The sequence below is a fragment of the Asparagus officinalis genome, chromosome 8 (assembly GCF_001876935.1).
Source record: "Asparagus officinalis chromosome 8, Aspof.V1, whole genome shotgun sequence".
NCBI lineage: Eukaryota > Viridiplantae > Streptophyta > Magnoliopsida > Asparagales > Asparagaceae > Asparagus > Asparagus officinalis.
In genome coordinates, this window is record NC_033801.1 from 24,387,696 (window position 1) to 24,405,407 (window position 17,712).

The 17,712-nt window shown below is 43.1% G+C and overlaps 2 protein-coding genes across 2 annotated transcripts in view; one reads left to right on the forward strand and one right to left on the reverse strand.

The window, feature by feature from the left end:
- Positions 1-13,651, forward strand: part of LOC109851446 (deSI-like protein At4g17486) — a 25,589-nt gene extending 11,938 nt beyond the window's left edge. The window contains exon 4 of the mRNA XM_020421573.1: positions 13,056-13,651. Within this exon, the coding sequence (XP_020277162.1) occupies positions 13,056-13,300 (245 nt within the window). The 3' untranslated portion in view covers positions 13,301-13,651. The remainder of the gene's footprint in view (positions 1-13,055) is intronic.
- Positions 15,630-17,241, reverse strand: LOC109851447 (homeobox-leucine zipper protein ATHB-40). The gene is made up of 3 exons (XM_020421574.1): positions 17,031-17,241; positions 16,577-16,893; positions 15,630-16,038 (listed from the first exon to the last, which is right to left on the reverse strand). Exons 1-3 carry the CDS (start codon positions 17,107-17,109, stop codon positions 15,802-15,804), a joined length of 633 nt encoding a protein of 210 aa, XP_020277163.1. The 5' UTR covers positions 17,110-17,241; the 3' UTR covers positions 15,630-15,801.

Sequence of the window (17,712 nt, forward strand, 5' to 3'; positions counted from 1 at the left end):
CCCGGATCAGTTGATCGAAGGGCTTGGATCAGTTGACTGATTCGACTGTAAGAAACAAGCCTGAAAATCGCTCTGGTAAGTCGATTGATGGGAACTCATCAGTCGACCGACAACATGAACGAAGCAGCTGAGAAGCCCTTATCAGTCGATCGATGCAAGCGCATCAGTCGATCGATAGCGGGTCAAACTTGTTTCCTGATTCGTTTGGGAGTTCGGATTTCATATATATTAAGGTCGTTTTGGCTATTGTTTAGAGTGTCTTTGAGAGATATTCTTGAACACTTTGAGAGAGATCTCAGAGAGAGATCAGAGAGAGAGAGAGAGTAGCCTTTTGCAAGCTTGTAATCTTTTTCAATAATCAAAGAAATTCTGGTGACTCTCGAGGACGTAGGCACGATTGCCGTACCTCGTTAAATCTTGTGTTCTCTCCTTTTATTTGTTCTTTCCTGCAAAATTTTCGTTTTGCTGTGATTTCTTGCTTGCTAATTGTTCGTCACAAGATCCGGATGGCGCGAGTTGTCAATAGATTAACCCCAACAACTAGTATCAGAGCTTCGTTCGGTAAAGTTCTGTGTGAGAGCTATGACAGAAGAAAGCAAATCGAAGATTGAGAAGTTTGACGGATCAAATTTCGCTTACTGGAAGTCACAGATGGAGGACTATCTGTACCAGAAGGATCTTTACCATCCGTTGATGAGAAAAACAAAGGGAAAGGAGGAGACAAACGAGGACTGAGAAATATTAGATCGGAAGGCTCTAGGACAGATTCGGTTGCTACTCGCTAAATCAGTCTCCCACAACATATTGAAGGAGAAGACGACGATGTGACTTATGGAAGCGCTCGCAAAGATGTACGAGCAATCGTTAGCTGCAAATAAGGTGCATCTCGTCAAGACGCTCTTTAATCTCAAGATGATAGAAGGATACTCTTTCACGTCGTATCTCAGCGAGTTCAATACGATTGTTGATCAACTCATCTCATTCGACATCATGTTTGATGATGAAGTGTAAGCCCTATTGATACTATCGTAGTTACCGGATAGCTAGGCAGATTGTGTGATCATAATTAGCAACTCGACAGGAAATGAGAAGTTAAAGCTGAGCGATGTTGTTAGTATGATTCTATCCGAGGAGGTTAGAAGAAAGTCGGCCGAATCAGAGGGTTCAGGTTCAGCCTTAAATTTCGAGCAGAGAGGCCGAAGCCAGAATAAGAGCAATCAGAACAGGAAGAGGTCGAAGTCGAAGAGGAAAAGGTCGAACTCGAATGTGAGGCCTATCAAAAGGAAGTGTTAAAACTGCGGTCAACAGGGCCACATGTTTTTAGTCTGCAAAGCGTCAAAGAAGGATACAAATAAGCAGGAGGCTCATATTGTGCAAGATGTATTGATCATTGCTATGGATAATAACACTGATTCATATGTTATTGATTCAGGAGCCTTATTTCACGCCACTGTTGATAGGAAGCTTCTTCAGAACTATGTAGCATGAGACTTTGAAAAAGTGTACTTGGTGGATAACGAGTCTTGTAATATTGTGAAAAGAGGCGATGTGCAGATTCAGATGAAGCGTTCTAAGTGGTCTTTGAAGAATGTCAGACATGTATCGAAGCTGAAAGGAATTTTGTTTCAGTTGGTCAGCTTTGAGCGGAAGGCTATGTTTTAACATTTACCGGGGATTCGTGAAAGATCTCTAACGATACTATGATGGTTGCCTGCGGTAATAAATTCGAAACTCTCTATTTAACTTCACATGTGAGTGACACCCTCATAATTTCAGATGGTAAGGAAAGTGCAGATTTGTGGCACAATAGGTTGAGGCATATGAGTCAAAAAGGTATGAAGATTCTGCACTTACAGGGAAAGCTATCCGGCATTGATTCAGTGAAAGTTGGTATATGTGAACATTGTATCTACGGGAAGCAGAAGATGGTCAGCTTTCAGAAGAATGGAAGATCAACTAAAACTCTAGAGCTTGTTCATACAGATGTATGAGGTCCAGTTGGCGTGTCTTCTCTTGGCGGTTTAGTGTACTATGTCATATTTATCGACGATTACTCAAGGAAGGTGTGGGTATACTTCATGAAGCACAAGTCAGGGGTGTTTGGATCTTTAAGAATTAGAAAGCCATGGTAGAGAACGAGACAGATCTGAAAGTGAAGTGTCTAAGATCGGACAATGATGAAGAGTATGAGTTGGAGAAGTTCAAGAAGTTCTGTGGTTTGAATGGATAGAAATGACTACTCCAGGAACATCGCAACAGAATGACGTTGCAGAGAGGATGAACAGAACGTTGACAAAGCGTGCGGGGAGCATGCGTCTACATGCAAGTCTACCTAAGATGTTTTAGACAGACGTGATGCGTACAACAGCTTACTTAAGAAATCATTGGCCTTCAGTTCCATTAGACTTTGGGATTTTAGAAAAGGTTTGGAGTGGCAAGAAAGTAAATCTCTCACAGTTGAGAGTCTTTGGTTGTGTGGCATATGTTCATATTAGTGATCATGTCAGGGACAAGCTAGAAGCTAAGTCACAGAAGTATACATTCATTGAATATGACATTGATGAGTTCGGATATCGTATGTGGGATGATAAGAATAGGAAAATCATCAGGATTTGAGATGTCATATTTAATGAAGAGGTGATGTACAATGATATAGACAATGACAAGGATAACCAAAACAGTGAGAGTAGCACTAAGGATGCAGTTACATTCGAGTATATGAATTTAGAGGAACTTCCAGATGGAGACAATGTCAGTTCTGACCAAAGAACGGAGGAGACTTCAGGTGCAGAGATTGATACCTAAGGCAAGGAGCTTAGGTAGTCATCCAGAGTACTAAAACCGAATCCCAGATATCTTTCGTCGCTATATTACTTGCTTTTGACAGATGGTAGAGAACCGGAGTGCTATGAGGAGGTAGTCTAACATAGTGAATCTCAACAGTGAGAGCAGGCGATGCAAGAAGAGATTGATTCTCTCCACTCGAATGAGACATGGAAGTTAGCCCAACTACCCGCGAACAAGAAAATCTTACATAACAAGTGGGTTTATCAGGTCAAGCAGGAGAGTGATGGCAGCAAAAGATACAAGGTCAGATTAGTTGTGAAAGGATTCTAATAGAAGGAAGGAGTGGATTATACAAAGGTATTTTCTCTCATCGTGAAGCTTTACAACCATCAGAATGGTGTTGGGCTTAGTAGTTGCTGAAAATCTCTACCTTGAGCAGTTGGATGTGAAGACTGTATTTTTTCATGGTGTCTTGAATGAAAAAATTTACATGAAGTAACTTGTTGGCTTAATAGAGGAAGGAAATGAAGAGATGATATGTAGGCTCAAAAGGAGTTTATATGGTTTGAAACATGCTCCTAGATAGTGGTACATGAAGTTTGATAATTTCATGCAGAGCAATGGCATTTGCATTCAAGAGGTTCGAGTCCAGCTATATCGTGTTATTGCTATACGTAGATGACTTGTTAGTTGCAGGGCCATGTTTACAGGAGATTAACAAGTTGAAGAAGCAGTTAGCAAAGAAGTTTGCTATGAAGGATTTGGATGCAGCTAAACAAATTTTTGGGATATGAATCAGTCGGGATATAGCTGAAGGGACGTTAAAGTTGAGTCAGACTGAATACATTGATAATGTACTTTAGAGATTCAACATGCAGAATGCAAAGGTCGTTGGCACGCCCCTTGGAAGTCAGTTTAGGTTATCTGAGCAGCAATCGCCCATGACAGATGCAAAGGAGTTCATGACCAGGGTGTCATACTCATCAGTCATTGATAGTCTTATGTATGCGATGGTTTGCATGAGGCCAGATATCGCCCATGTAGTGGGAGTTGTGAGCAGGTTTGCCAACAATCCAGGGAAGCAATATTGGGAGGCCGTGAAAGTGGATACTGATATACTTGAGAGGGACTACAGATATGCTACAGTGTTTTACGAGAAAAAAATTGGTACTGCAGGGATCTGTGGATGCAGACTTTGTCGGTGATCATGATACAAGGCGAAGTACCAAAAGATATGTTTTTACCTTAGGGTCGATAGCAGTGAGCTGGGTTTCATGTTTGCAAAAGATAGTGACGTTGTCCACGACTGAGGCAGAGTTTGTCGCAGTGACTGAGGCTAGCAAGAGATGATTTGGTTGACCGTATGTCTGAAAGAGTTGGTCTGAAGTGGGGGAACAAAGTTCTTTATTATGATAGTCAGAGTGTTGTATATCTTGCCAAGAATCCAGTATATTATGTCAGAATGAAACACATCGACGTGCGTTAGCACTTCATACGCTCGCTGATAGCGGACGGGAAATTACTGTTAGAGAAAATTTTAGGGAGTTAAAATCCTATAGATATGTTGACAAAGGCAGTGATCATTGAGAAGCTGGAGTTGTGCGTAACTTTAGTTAGCTTTCATACGTAGGAAATGAGGACGGAGCCACACTAGGACATGTGAGATCACCAAAATGATATTGATTGAAGAAAGAAATTTTTCAAGAAAGGAGAAGGTGCTTGCGAAGATGGCTGAAGTTCAAGAGAGATTGTTGATGGATGTTTGATCTCCAAGTGGGAGATTGTTGGTTTTAGGTGTGTAGACCGAAACCTGGGAACAAAATCAACAAACAGCAGAAAACCCCTTCAATCAGTCGATCGAAGGGTTTGGATCAGTCGACCGATTCGACTACAAGAAACAAGCCTGAAAATCGCTCTAGTCAGTCGACTGATGGAAACTCATCAGTCGACCGACAACATGAACGAAGCAACTGAGAAGCCCTTACAGTCGACTGATGCAAGTGCATCAGTCGATCGATAGCGGGTCAAACCTGTTTCCAGATTCGTTTAGGAGTTAGGGTTTCATATATATTAAGGTCGTTTTGGCTATTGTTTAGAGTGTCTTTGAGAGATATTCTTGAACACTTTGAGAGAGAGATCTCAGAGAGAGAGAGAGTAGCCTTTTGTAAGCTTGTAATCTTCTTCAATAATCAAAGAAATTCTGGTGTGGCTCCCAAGGACGTAGGCATGATTGTCGTACCTTATTAAATCTTGTGTTCTCTCCTTTTATTTGTTCTTTCCTGCAAAGTTTTCGTTTTGCTGTGATTTCTTGCTTGCTAATTGTTCGTCACAAGATCTGGAGGGCACGGGTTGTCGATAGATTAACCCCAGGAAACTGCTGGTCCACCTCTGTACATGTCTTCATTATTAACTTTGACGAACAAGATAAACCTTTAGGGTGTGTTTGGATTTCAATAGGGTTAAGAGAAGTTAAGGGAAACTAGGTGAGAGAATGGAAGGGAAGGGAAGGGAAGGGAAGGGAGTGCCCTTCCCCTTGGTTACACCCCAATTTGGGGGGTAATAAATTTTATACTATTAGGGGGTGAACCAAGGGGAACTAGGGTTGAATAACTTCACCTCCTAAATGTTTCCAAACAAGGTGAATAGTTCCCCTAACTTCCCTTCACCCTTATTCCCCTCAATCCAAACAAGCCCTTAGTTTCTTATGTTTTGTGCTTTGTGGAGTTACGAATTGTATCATACTTAACATAGGTGTAGTTTCCTCTCCAAAGGTAGCATAACAAGTAAATATAATGTTTGATCAATATTGAAAAAAATCTAATTAGAATCATCATAACAGAGACCTTACATGGCCGCCTTGTGAGTTATGTATATAGATGATATGGAAGGTTTTATGTCCATACTCAACTATGTGTAAGTCTCTATGGTTCTGTAACATGAGAAGTGTGTTGACGAATGCCACTTGTAACCTGATACTGTTACGCGCAGCGGAAATTTCGGTAGCACTTTGGCAGTACAACAAAAGAGTCAGGTCGCAATAAGAATTCTTGTTTCTCAAAGGGAACAAGAATCTGAAGCCTAATATCTCATCAAAGTGAGATATTAGCTCTTCCTCTCGTCAGCTCTAGGACCGCGCGTTGAGGGAACCTAAAAAGCTATTACAAATCACACAAATAGCGAGACAACCAATTTTTACGTGGTTCGGCAAATTGTCTACGTCCACGGGGTAAGGAGGGGGGAGATCTACTAATAGAGGGAGAGATTATAACTAGGGTTTACAATCACTCATAATCTAAACCCTCAAACAAAACTCTCAGATCCCTCACAATATCTCTCTACAAAAGGATGCACAAACCCTAAATAAAGGGGGCTGCTCAAAACCAAAATCACAAAAACAATGGCGACTGCTTTTTTATCCTCCAGCCACAAAACAACTGCACCCGAACCAAATCTCCTCGAACCTGTAGGCAGCCAGCCGCAAAACCAAAATTACAAACCTCCTTGGCACAAATCACACGAAAACCTAGGAAGCTATTTATATAGCTTCGGGTTCGGTGAAATCGGGTTCGTGGGTTGCTTAATCACGCGAAAAAAGCAGCACGTGGGTGGTCCCCTCTTTACGCGTCATTCACAATTCTTCACCTCGGTGAAGTTTTTTCAAAACTGAGCCGACACCAAAGCATCCAAATGTCCCACTCGTTGTGTCCAGTATGAACTCAATCCACAACAAGTCGAGAACCCGAACGAGAGTCCAAATAATCTCACCCCCATCAAAATCGACTATTCCAAACCGGCTGCATCTGAAAGACTGCCTACGTATCATCTTGCCCAAGGAATCAAGCCGAACGTAGTTCACCCAAATGGCCGCCAACGGCCTCAACAATCACGAATGTGCAACAAGTTTCGACAATGATCAAACTTGTTGCTCAGAACCACCTTAGTGAGCATATCCGTCGGATTATCCTTCGTGTGGACCTTCATAATCTCTACATCACCACCTTCAAGAACATCCCGAACGAAGTGATAACGAACATCAATGTGCTTCGTCCGCGCATGAAAAACCTGATTATTCACCAAATAGATAGCACCCATGCTATCACAATGAATAGTGACGGACCGCTGCGATATACCAAGTTCCTTCAAAAATCCTCGAAGCCAAATAGCCTCCTTCACAGCCTCCGTAACTGCCATATACTCTGCCTCTTTCGTAGACAAAGCTACCGTCGACTGTAAGGTGCTTCTCCAACACACCGGCGCACGGGTCAAAGTAAACACATACCCCGTCGTAGACCGGCGCTTATCCAAATCTCCGGCATAATCCGAATCAACATAACCAATGCATAGCTGCCCACCTGTAGTGTCTCGGTCATAAACTAAACCAACATCGAGCGTACCTCGAATGTACCTCAAAATCCATCTCACAGCGTCCCAATGACCCACTCCTGGATCATGCATGTATCTCGAAACCATGCTCACCGCCTGTGACAAATCCGGTCTCGTACATACCATCGCGTACATCAAGCTCTCAACTGCGCTCGCATATGGAGTCTTCGACATCAACTCTCGATCTTCAACTGACTTTGGTGAAAGACCACCTGAAAGTTTCAAATGGGCTCCCAGAGGTACACCAACTGGCTTCGTATCAATGCTAACATGGAATCGCTGTAGGACCTTCAAATAAGCCACCTGTGTCAAACAAATTCTGCCCTTCTTGTCTCTGTCGATCTCCATCCCTAGAATGCGCTTCGCCTCGTCCAAGGCCTTCATCTCAAACTCATTTGAAAGCTGAACTTTTAACTCATCTATAGCCGACCTGAAAATAGAGGCAACCATTTGAAAGCTGAACTTTTAACTCATCTATAGCCGACCTGAAAATAGAGGCAACCAACATGTCATCGACATAGAGCAACAAATAAATGTACGTACATCCTTTCAACTTGCGAAAATATACGCAAGGATCAAACTGGCTCCGAGTGTACGAATGACCAAGCATAAAACCATCAAATCGCTTATACCATTGTCGAGCAAACCGTATATAGATTTCTTCAATCTGCAAACTAATTTTTCCTTCCCTGCAGCTCGGAATCCCAATGGCTGAGTCATATATATTTCTTCATCAAGATCACCATGAAGAAATGCTGTCTTCACATCCAACTGATCTAACTCTAATCCATACTGTGCCACCAAAGCTAGCAAAATCCGAATCGAAGAATGCTTCACCACCGGAGAGAAAACATCATTATAATCTATTCCTTTCTCCTGTGCATAGCCCTTCGCAACCAACCTAGCCTTGAATCTTAACGGAGTGCCTTCAATGCCCTCCTTCTTCGTGTATACTCACTTGCAGTCAATTGCCTTCCGCCCCTTTGGAAGCTCAACAAGCTCCCATGTATCATTCTTATGAAGAGATTTCATCTCCTCCTGCATAGCCACCTGCCACGAATCAGCCTCCGAACTTTGCTCGGCCTCTCTGAATGTAGTAGGCACTAACTCATCGATACTCTTCATCGGAAGTGCATACGTAACTGTGTCGGCATACCGTGCTGGCATCTGTATGTTTCTCCTCTGTCTCCGAACCGTAATTGAATCCTGAACCTGAGCCGTCGGTTCCTGATCCTGCACATTTGTACTCGTATCCTCCGTGTCACCGTCGTGCTCGCCTGGCGTCACCTCAGTCGGCACTTGTATGGATACTGTACCATCTGGACAATGTGGAGTTGCATCGATCTCCACCACCTACGATATCTCCTCCGTCGGGTCGCTCTCCACCTGATGAGAGCTTGGAAGCTTCAAGATAGAAGCCTCATCGAATGTGACATCCCTACTCAGCATAATCTTCTTATCCACTGGATCCCAAAGCTTGTATCCCTTGACACCACGCTTGAATCCTACAAATATGGCCTTCCTAGCTCGAGGTTCCAATTTATCAGTTCTAACATGATAATATGCAGGGCAACCAAATACCTTAAGCTGGTCATAGTCATGTGCTGTCTCTCCCGACCACATGACACCACGCTTGAATCCTACAAATATGGCATTCCTAGCTCGAGGTTCTAATTTATCAGTTCTAACATGATAATATGCAGGGCACCCAAATACCTTGAGCTGGTCATAGTCATGTGCTGGCTTTCCCGACCACATCTCCATAGAGGTTTTCCCCTCAATCGCAGATGAATGCAGCCTATTAATAAGGTGGATCGCATATGTAAGTGCCTCAGCCCAAAAGATCTTCTCCAAACCACTCTGCGACAATAAGCATCGGATCTTCTTCAGTAAAGACCGATTCAACCTCTCTGTCACCCCATTTTGCTGCGGCGTATGACTAACCGTGAAGTGTCTCTCTATGCCCTCGTCTCGACATAGCTGTTGAAAGGGGTCAGAAGTATACTCACCACCGTTGTCGGATCGTAACGTCTTGATCTTTCTCCCAGTCTGCAGTTCCAATCTCTTTTTCCACTCCACAAACAAATCTAGGACTTCATTCTTCTTCGTCATAGTGTACATCCAACAACGCCTAGAATAGTCATCTACAAAAGTGACGAACAAATGTCGACCACCAAGTGATGCAGTCTTGGTGGGACCCCAAACGTCTGTGTGCACGTAGTCTAGGATGCCCCTCGTCTGATGAATAACAGTCCCGAACTTCACCTTCGTCTTCTTTCCAAGAACACAGTGCTCACATAACTCAAATCTTCCCACTCTTGGCTCCCTTCAATAGCCCCTGCTTGCATAATGTCTGCAGTGACTTTTCACCTGTGTGCCCTAACCTATAGTGTCAAAGTCTGCTCATGTCCGCTTCTGAAATAGCCGAAACAACCTGGCCAATCTCGGTGCTTCCCTTCAGATAATACAAATTCTGATTGCGGACTCCCTTCATCATCACCAATGATCCCTTAGTAACCTTCGCTACAGCGTTTTCGAAAGTCACCTTGAATCCCTTAGCTTTCAAAGCTCCAACCGAGATAAGATTTTTCTTCAGTTAAGGAACAAATCTCACCTCCTTCAACTCACGGACTACTCCATCGTGCATCCTAATCCGCACGGTACCTATCCCACAAACGCCACAGAATTAATCATTTCCCATGACAACAACGCCCCCGTCGACTTTCTCAAAAGATGCAAACCAGTCTCGTCTAGGGGTCACATGAAAAGTAGCGCCGGAATCAAGCATCCAATCTGATGCATCTACATGGTTCACCTCCGGAGTAATCAGTAGAGAAAAGCACGAATCATCGGAATCATCGCCTTTCGCAATATTCACCTCATTGGTCTTCGGGCCCTTTTTCTTGCCATTCTCTTTCTCCTTGAGCTTCGGGTAGTCTCTCTTCCAATGTCCCTACTCCTTGCAGAATGTACATTGGTTCTTTGCTAATTGGTGGCGGCTTCTTGACTTTGACCTTCTTCTATTACCATCTTTCGGATATGGGCTTCTACCTCTCGTCGACAAGGTCTCGCCTGAAGTGCTAGCACGGGAAATCTCCTTGTCCTTCCTCAAATCGTAATTGGTCAATGCGTTAGTCACTTCACTATAGCTGATAGAAGATCTCCCGTTCAACAAAGTGAGCACGAAGGTATCATACTCCTCATCCTGTAAGGAGCCCAACAAAATAATCGCCTTGTACTCATCCGATATCTTCTCATCAACATTCGCCAAGTCCGACAACAATTTAGTGTAGTTGTTCACATGAGCCGCTAGCGATGTGCCTCTGGACATCTGGAATCTGAATAACCTACGCAGCAAGTGCAACAGGTTCTCAACACTCTTCGTAAGGTACTTATTGTTGAGAATTTCCCACATCTTCATCGCAGACCTCACCCCAATCACATCATACTTCAGCTCCTGTTCCAAACAGGATCTGATCACCCCACAAGCGTTCCTATTCATCTTTTCCCATATCGTCTCATCATATTTAGGTGGTCTCTCGTGAACCATGATGGTCTCTTCTAAATTCTGAACATTGAGCGCATCCTGTACGTCGCTCATCCACAAACCAAAGTTAATTTTGCCGTCATATTTCACCACACTAATTTTAGTGTTCTGAAAACCAACTTGTATTGTACTCGCCATCGATTTGCTGCTTTCACCTTCTTCTCCCATTGCAAACTAACTCCAAATTATAGAGAAAGAACAAATTTGATAGAATTAGGAACCACCCAACTGAACCCTAGATCGGATTCCAAATAGATCTCCTATCCACACGAGGAAAGCGAAATCTCCAACAGCAACTCCTAATGCTATCTCCACTGAAGCCTAGAACTCCAAGAACCAAGCTTCACACAAGAATCTTCCTCCACCAAAAAACCCTAAATCTAAAATCTGGGCTCTGATACCACTTGTTGCGCGCAGCGAAAATTTCGACAGCACAACAAGAGTCAGGTCGCAATAAGAATTCTTGTTTCTCAAAGGGAACAAGAACTAATATCTCATCAAAGTAAGATATTAGCTATTCCTCTTGTCAGCTCTAGGACTGCGCATTGAGGGAACCTAAAAACCTATTACAAATCACACAAATAGCGAGACAACCAATTTTTACGTGGTTCGGTAAATTACCTACGTCCACGGGGCAAGGAGGGGGGGAGATCTACTAATAGAGGGAGAGATTACAACTAGGGTTTATAATCACTCACAATCTAAACCCTCAAATAAAACTCTCAGATCCCTCACAATATCTCTCTACAAAAAGATGCACAAACCCTAAATAAAGGGGGCTGCTCAAAACCAAAATCACAAAAACAATGGCTACTGCTTTTTTATCCTCCAGCCAACTGCGCATTGAGGGAACCTAAAAACCTATTACAAATCACACAAATAGCGAGACAACCAATTTTTACGTGGTTCGGTAAATTACCTACGTCCACGGGGCAAGGAGGGGGGGAGATCTACTAATAGAGGGAGAGATTACAACTAGGGTTTATAATCACTCACAATCTAAACCCTCAAATAAAACTCTCAGATCCCTCACAATATCTCTCTACAAAAAGATGCACAAACCCTAAATAAAGGGGGCTGCTCAAAACCAAAATCACAAAAACAATGGCGACTGCTTTTTTATCCTCCAGCCGCAAAACAACTGCACCCGAACCAAATCTCCTCGAACCTGCAGGCAGCCAGCCGCAAAACCAAAATTACAAACCTCCTTGGCACAAATCACACGAAAACCTAGGAAGCTATTTATATAGCTTCGGGTTCGGTGAAATAGGGTTCGTGGGCTGCTTAATCACGCGGAAAAAGCAGCACGTGGGTGGTCCCCTCTTTACGCGTCATTCACAGATACTAATCATTGCACACCAACTTGCGTTCAATGCGAAAGCATAGTCTATGGAAGCGTCACCAAACACCCAATTAGATCTCCTCGTTTTTGTAGACCAATCGATCACCGGGCAATGTGGAAACACCGAGAAACATATGTTCGAACTAAAGAGAAAGAGCAATATACCGCAGAAAGTATAACGAGAGCACAAATACATGGGATTTAATGAGGTTCGGCAATCACCTACGTCCACGGGGAGAGATTTGAATCTTCTTTATATTAGAGATTACAAAGATATAATTTTTCTTATAATCTCTAACTATTCCATAAGAAAACTCTCTCAATCTCACCAAAAGATCTCTCGAAACTCTAGATTTCCCTCCTTAGTTCTCTCTACCTCTCTTTTACAATATGCAACTCTCCTTGCTTAAATCATCTAACACTAGACCTAGAAGACCTCTTTTATAGGCCCCGAACCGGATACGTAGACACTATAGGAGTCCTAACCTGAATAGAATTCCAAAACAGACCAACAACTAAAAATACCCCTAAACGGGTCAAACCGACCAGTTTGACCGTCTGGTCTGACTGGCCGGTGCACTGGCTCACTTCGTTTCACCTCATTTCTCTTCCCGCTTCATTTCTGACTTTTCTGTTGCCTTCTAGGGCTGAAATACAAGGTTATTTCCCAAAAATGTGAGGTTTGAGGTTATTTCCCAACAAAGTGAACTCTTTGCTATGATGAATTCTAATTAATCGTACAGTACACAGTGAATTATTAATGTGAAGGTTGGAAGTTTGGTATTGCTAACTCTTCTGTTGGTACTTCTGTTGGTAGTGCTTTGCATTGCAGCATTGCTACATGACTGTCGTCAATGTAAAGTTTGTAGGAGAGAATTGCCCTTGAGTCTTATGCTTTTGTTGCTTATTTGGCACATCATATTTTCTCGTACACGCACTGCTTTTATATGTATCCACTGGCCATCTTTTGATGCATGTATTCAAAATAAATCGCAGGTTCCCTCTGCAACTGCCTACTTCCTGAGGCCCTCAAGGTTGCTGCAGTTCATAATGATCCTGATTATGAAGCTGAAGATGGCGAGAAAAGGAGGCTGAGAGGCTCATTCAGTTGCCTATCTTCCATCTCAATGCGCCAGAAGCAATTATCATCTTCTTCCATCTTCATGCCTTCTCCCTTGAAAGGATGCCTTCCACCATGGGAGGTGAGAAAATCCAGTACCCTACCTCTTAAAGAGAGGTAAGAATCGTCTACCCACTGCAGAGAGATTTTCGGACATCAGATTGTTGATAACTCTTTCGCTTATTGAGCCAAATCAAAGCGTGTTTTGTAGGCTTCTCACAACACGCAGTAGAGGAAGAAATGGAAGGATGTCTTTGTTCATGTTAATACTCAGTGAAAAATGTTTTTTTTCGTTTTCCACTTCCTTTTGTCATTTGGTTCAGAAATTCCTGTTTTATTGTGTAGTCCTATGTCCTGCTGATTTTTAACATCTATGGAGATGCTGTTTTCTGCTCTCCGGAGAGAAACTAGCGTTCAGGGATCTTTCTGTTGTACTATCGTTGCACACTGAAGCTGCTGTGTACTCATTCTAGCCCTGTGTTTTGCTAGCGGTCCGAACTCTATGACATGCTTTAAATAATACCCGTTATCAGCAAGAGTAAGCTTTCGAGGGTATATTCGCTGAACCTCTTAAATGATATAGGAGAGTATATATATATAGGTGCCTACTGATTTTGATGTCATGCCTTTTCGCTCATAGATGGGGGATGAATCTGAGTTCTCAAGCTTCATTTCATGGGCATTGGAGGGAAAGTGGCTTGTCCTTAGGGAAAACAATCCAATAAGGGCATCATGATGTGCACATCAGTATCAACAATTAGCGCAATTACTATTTTCAATCAATGCACGTTGCACCCACAGCAACTACATCGATAAGCATTACCAACTAAACAGACAGTTGATAGTGGTCCATGCATGCATCATGGGGTTTGTGGTAGACAGGAGTTGATAAGTACAGAGACGCACGAGAGAACTTGATAATCTTTCTCTAGATGATCTTATTGATTGCATTGTGGTCTTTACATACAAGAGCACAGGGTTACTGGTATTAGGTGAGCGCGAACGGAGGTTTGAGGCGGGGCTGATCCGCGATGAAATGAGGCTGAATGGGTCATCGACAGCAGGCGTGCGGTGGAGGCTGTCAATGGCTGCTGACACGTGGGTTTGTTGTTGCTGCTGCTGTCGAAGCTTGAAGCGGAGATATTGCAGGTGATGCGTGGAGACACGTGGGTTTGTTGTTGCTGCTGCTGTCGAAGCTTGAAGCGGAGATATTGCAGGTGATGCGTGGAGATTGCAAAGGCAAATCTTGCGTGGAGGTTGCTAGCGACAGAGCTGGTAGCGAGCATGAGGAGTGGCCTGATATAGGGGAAGATGTTGTTACATTTAAGACTATCACAATGCTTGGGCTTCAACCTCATAGTTCACTGTTATATTTATCATCCGTGGGTGCAGAGGGGCTGCTGAAGGTAAGGGGCAGGTCGGGGTACTGGCGCTGTTGGCGGGTGGAGGAGGGTTGCCAGAGTGTCACTGGGCTGGTGGTGGGCACAGTGCTGTGATGTTTCGATCGAGGTGAGGGCCCCTTTGATGCGAGGGTTTGGTGGCAGGGTGTTTGCCGGTGGTGGAGGGGGGTAGGGTTAGGGCTACGGTGAAGTTGGTGTCCGCCAAGATCGAGACTAATGTCGAAGGCGCTGAGGGAAACCGTAGACTGACCCCTTGGCGGGTCCAAATTCGAGGAAAAATGAAGGGGTCTTTCTAGGATGAAGAAGATGATTCTGATACCATAATAAGTACAGAGAGATATGAGAGAGAACTTGATAAACTTATTGACGGCATCGGCGTCTTTATATACAAGAGCATCGAATGAAGTTCTATCGTCCTAAGTGATGTGGAACTAAAATAGAACAAGATATATAGTCTTAACTACGTTATTTAACGGGTGCGTCTTCATTCTCTATGTTCTCGGACGACATTTTGCGATATAAGGTCTCTTTTCCGGTCTCATCGCTACTCCACATACGGCGCACGTGTGCTCGGAACCCAGCCTTGCGTTCACACGCGGGGGTGTATACGGAAGAAGGAGATCGACAAATAAGAGAGAGAGTGTGTGTGTGCGCGCGCGCGCCAATGCTTCTTTCGTTAACAAAGTAAGGATTCTTTTGACGCATGACACTAGCGACGTTTTGGAGGAGTACGCTCGGTAGTTATTCGCGCGACTAAAGCAACATCCACAGCCAGCTTTCATTCTGGGTCGCCATCTTTTTCAAGCCTTAATTTGTTCCCAATCGCCTTCCCATGGCTTCTATCGACCCCCCTTTGTCTCCGTACGTAAGTAGGTTCTCAAGCCAGCCATCATTTGAGGATAAGGATGCCAGTTTCTCCAAATATTCTAGGAGAGCCAACGACTATCAAAATGCGCTTTCTCTCCTCCCTTTAAAGGGTAAGCGGCGGAGACGGTAATTAATAACTACTAATTATATTAGCACAACTACACGTTACACGTAGCGCAACACTTACACGCTACGCAAAAGCATCTTAATCTTCACTAATTAGCAACAAATTACAAGGTCAATAGTACATCACCCCTCTAGCCAGAGAATTTGTTAGTGGATAACACTACACAAGAACATGCGCTAATCACATAGACTACTAATTAACAGGATCATTAGAGGCTACTAATTACAGTTACATCCCAAACAGGTAGCCATAATCGATAACACAGTTGTCCTCGTTTATGTACAAGAGTTCGTCTCCCATTTCACCAAACTCACCGAGAGCCGCGGGTGGAGGAGGAGGAGGCTGGTAGGTTTCCGTAGATGATGAGCTCGGGCTGCCTCCATCGTCCGCACCACCGTCGCCACCCTTTGAAAGCCTCTTTATCTTCTCCTCAGCCTCCGAAAGCCTTTCCTTCAAGCTCAACACCTGAATATTACCAAATATTACGGAGTACATTTTTAATTAACTACACGGCTAGGAGATTAAGAATAGTCTAATGGTGTTTGGAAAACCATGAAATATAAAAAACAATAAAGATGTTCGAAATATGAAATCACAATTTTTACAAAACCATGAGATCTTGACAGGGATGTCATGTTATCAGTATTTTTAATTCCAGTCAAAACTTCTACTTACAAAATAAAATATGTACGGACTTTTAACATTGTTTGGCAACACGCGCGTCGAACGAGAGTTAATTTATAGTCCAAATTTTACCAGACTAAAACACACACACAAAATTAAAAAAAAAAAAAAGAGTAAAAACCGTCGGAAGGAGATCGAGTTTCAGTAACCATTTTATTTTATTTTATAAAATAATTGTGATCCTCCTCCTCCCCTAAACACCAGAGAGTTATAAAACTAATCCTATTCACTTAAAACAGATTAATTGTTTTAATAGTTTCAAAAAACAATTATTTTAATAGTTTCCTTGAATCTCTGTAACCAAGTAGGTAATCTATACCTCATTCTCAAGGTGGCATTTCTCGACAACAACAGAATCGAGCTTAGTTTTAAGCTTCAAATACTCCTCTTCCATCTGCTTGTTCTTCCACCTAGCCCTCCGGTTCTGAAACCAGACCGCAACCTGCTTCGGGTCGAGCCCGAGCTTGCTTGCCAATTGCATCTTTCTCCCTGATTCTAGCTTTCTCTCCTCACCAAAATTTATCTCTAGAAACCTCAATTGTTCATCACTCAGCCTCCTCTTCTTGCTCTCGGCGCTCAAACCGTCACTATCGACCTTGGCTCTCCTCCGCCGCCTCCTCGTCCTCCTCTGATCACCTGAAAATAAAAATATTTGTATATTTTTTCATCTCCGTAGATTTTAGTTTATTCTTGAACGGAGAAAAAACTTTACCAGACATGTTGCATGTGCACATGACATGTTATGTACAAACTTTTGTTACTAAGATACTAACCTTGAGGAATGGAAGTGTAGAGCTCAGAGCTTGGAGCTGATGAGAAGAGCATTTTCTCTTCAAGTACTTGCTTGATCATTCTCTCTCTCTCTCTCTCTCTCTCTCTCTCTCTCTCTTAGACTCTGGTTTAGTGAAGAAAACTTATGTATTAATGGTCTCTTAACAAATTTATCTAGATTTTTTTTTTGGGTTAGTTTCTGTAAGTGTGGGGTGGAAGTCTCGAGGCTGATTTATAATAGGCAAGATTGGAGAAAAGCCCATGAAGGCATAGAGTAATCACAAGAGTGCCACTTTCTTTAAATAGAGAGAAACGTATGGACTCAAGACGCTTGGAGAAGGGGACAGAATTGCCATTTGTGTCCCCTGACACGGCTCCAGGAAACAAGAGTTTGCTGTTGACGTTAGCAGCCGATCTTTTTGACGAAAATGACCACATGGGGGCATTGTGGGAAGATATAGGGGCATTTTGAGAGTTTCATGTTTACTGTAGTTTGTTATTAGCTGTAAGGCAACGAGAGGGGGATTTTCTTTATTCCCAAAGAGGACCCGGATCCCACAGTTGGTCACCTTAAACGAAGTTGTACGGACTAAGAGAGAGAGAGAGAGAAATTTGGTTTGGTTATTTTTTTTAATTTCTTTTTTCCCCCCTCTCTCTCTCTCTCTGAGCCGCCCAATGAAAGGG